Source organism: Hippocampus comes, unplaced genomic scaffold, assembly GCF_001891065.2.
Source record: "Hippocampus comes isolate QL1 unplaced genomic scaffold, H_comes_QL1_v1.1 C16789656, whole genome shotgun sequence".
NCBI classification, from domain to species: Eukaryota; Metazoa; Chordata; class Actinopteri; order Syngnathiformes; family Syngnathidae; genus Hippocampus; species Hippocampus comes.
In genome coordinates, this window is record NW_017838954.1 from 1 (window position 1) to 866 (window position 866).

General features: G+C 56.9%; 1 protein-coding gene across 1 annotated transcript; it reads right to left on the minus strand.

The window, feature by feature from the left end:
* Nucleotides 1-85: 85 nt before the first annotated feature.
* LOC109509160 (uncharacterized) lies at nucleotides 86-857 on the minus strand. The gene is made up of 2 exons (XM_019859053.1): nucleotides 541-857; nucleotides 86-456 (listed from the first exon to the last, which is right to left on the minus strand). Exons 1-2 carry the CDS (start codon nucleotides 770-772, stop codon nucleotides 86-88), a joined length of 603 nt encoding a protein of 200 aa, XP_019714612.1. The 5' UTR covers nucleotides 773-857.
* Nucleotides 858-866: the final 9 nt, after the last annotated feature.

Below are 866 nucleotides of genomic sequence, written 5' to 3' on the forward strand. Positions count from 1 at the left end.
ACACACACACACAACATTTATTATGTCTCTGGGTTAGCTGACCCCAACTAGCTCTTGTCATTAGCCCATTTTGTTTAGTATAAATTCAAGCAGACTGCAAACATGATGTTGATGTAACCTTCTGCTCACCAGTGGGGAAGTTGATGGCGACGTCGGAGCGCTCCGTGTGCGTGTTGTACGGCATGGAGAAGATGCAGCTGTATGTTCCCTGGTGTCGGGTGTGCTCGGGGTCCATCAGCCGCAGCGAGCCGTCTCCGAACGGGACCCTGAAGCCGTCCAGTTCTACGTGGTGCTCCCAGGCGGGCGCCGCGGTGCTGTGCCCCGAGCGGCTGTCATAGGTCAGGATGTGCGCCGGGTCCTCGCCCTTGGAGAAGCTCCAGTGGAGGATGGGGCTGTTCAGGTACGGCGGGGCGAAACACGGGATGGTCAAATCCCGACCCTCATTTCCTGTTATTGCTGTCGGGGGGACATCATTGGAACACAGATATTTCGAGACCCCGGAAAAGGTTCTCATTCCACTCTTAACGTCGACGCTCTTACTCCTCTCCCGCAATGACGACGTCCACGTGGGCCCCCCGTAGGAGGTGGTGACTTTGCAAATGTAGATAAGGTCCGGCTGGCCTTTTAGAACCTTCAGTCTGCTGTCGGCCGTGTACAGACCACGCTTGTCAGCCAGCATGCGGGTGATTGGCCGCAGGTCCTCGAAAGTGGGCGGCTCCGTGGCCCAGGTGACCCGGGGCGGCGGGAACACATCTCGCACGGTGCACTTCATCTCCTCGTAACCGCTCAGCCGCGAAAGCTCCAGGGAAAGGCCGTGGATGAGCGCTGCACTTACGGACAGGAGTCAAAATAGCATAAAAAAAAAA

Coding starts and splice junctions, on each gene's coding strand:
- LOC109509160 (XM_019859053.1), bottom strand. CDS start 772: ATGAAGTGCACCGTGCGAGATGTGTTCCCGCCGCCCCGGGTCACCTGG. Junction 457..540: donor GTCGTCATTGCGGGAGAGGA/GTAAGAGCGTCG, acceptor TCCCCCCGACAG/CAATAACAGGAAATGAGGGT.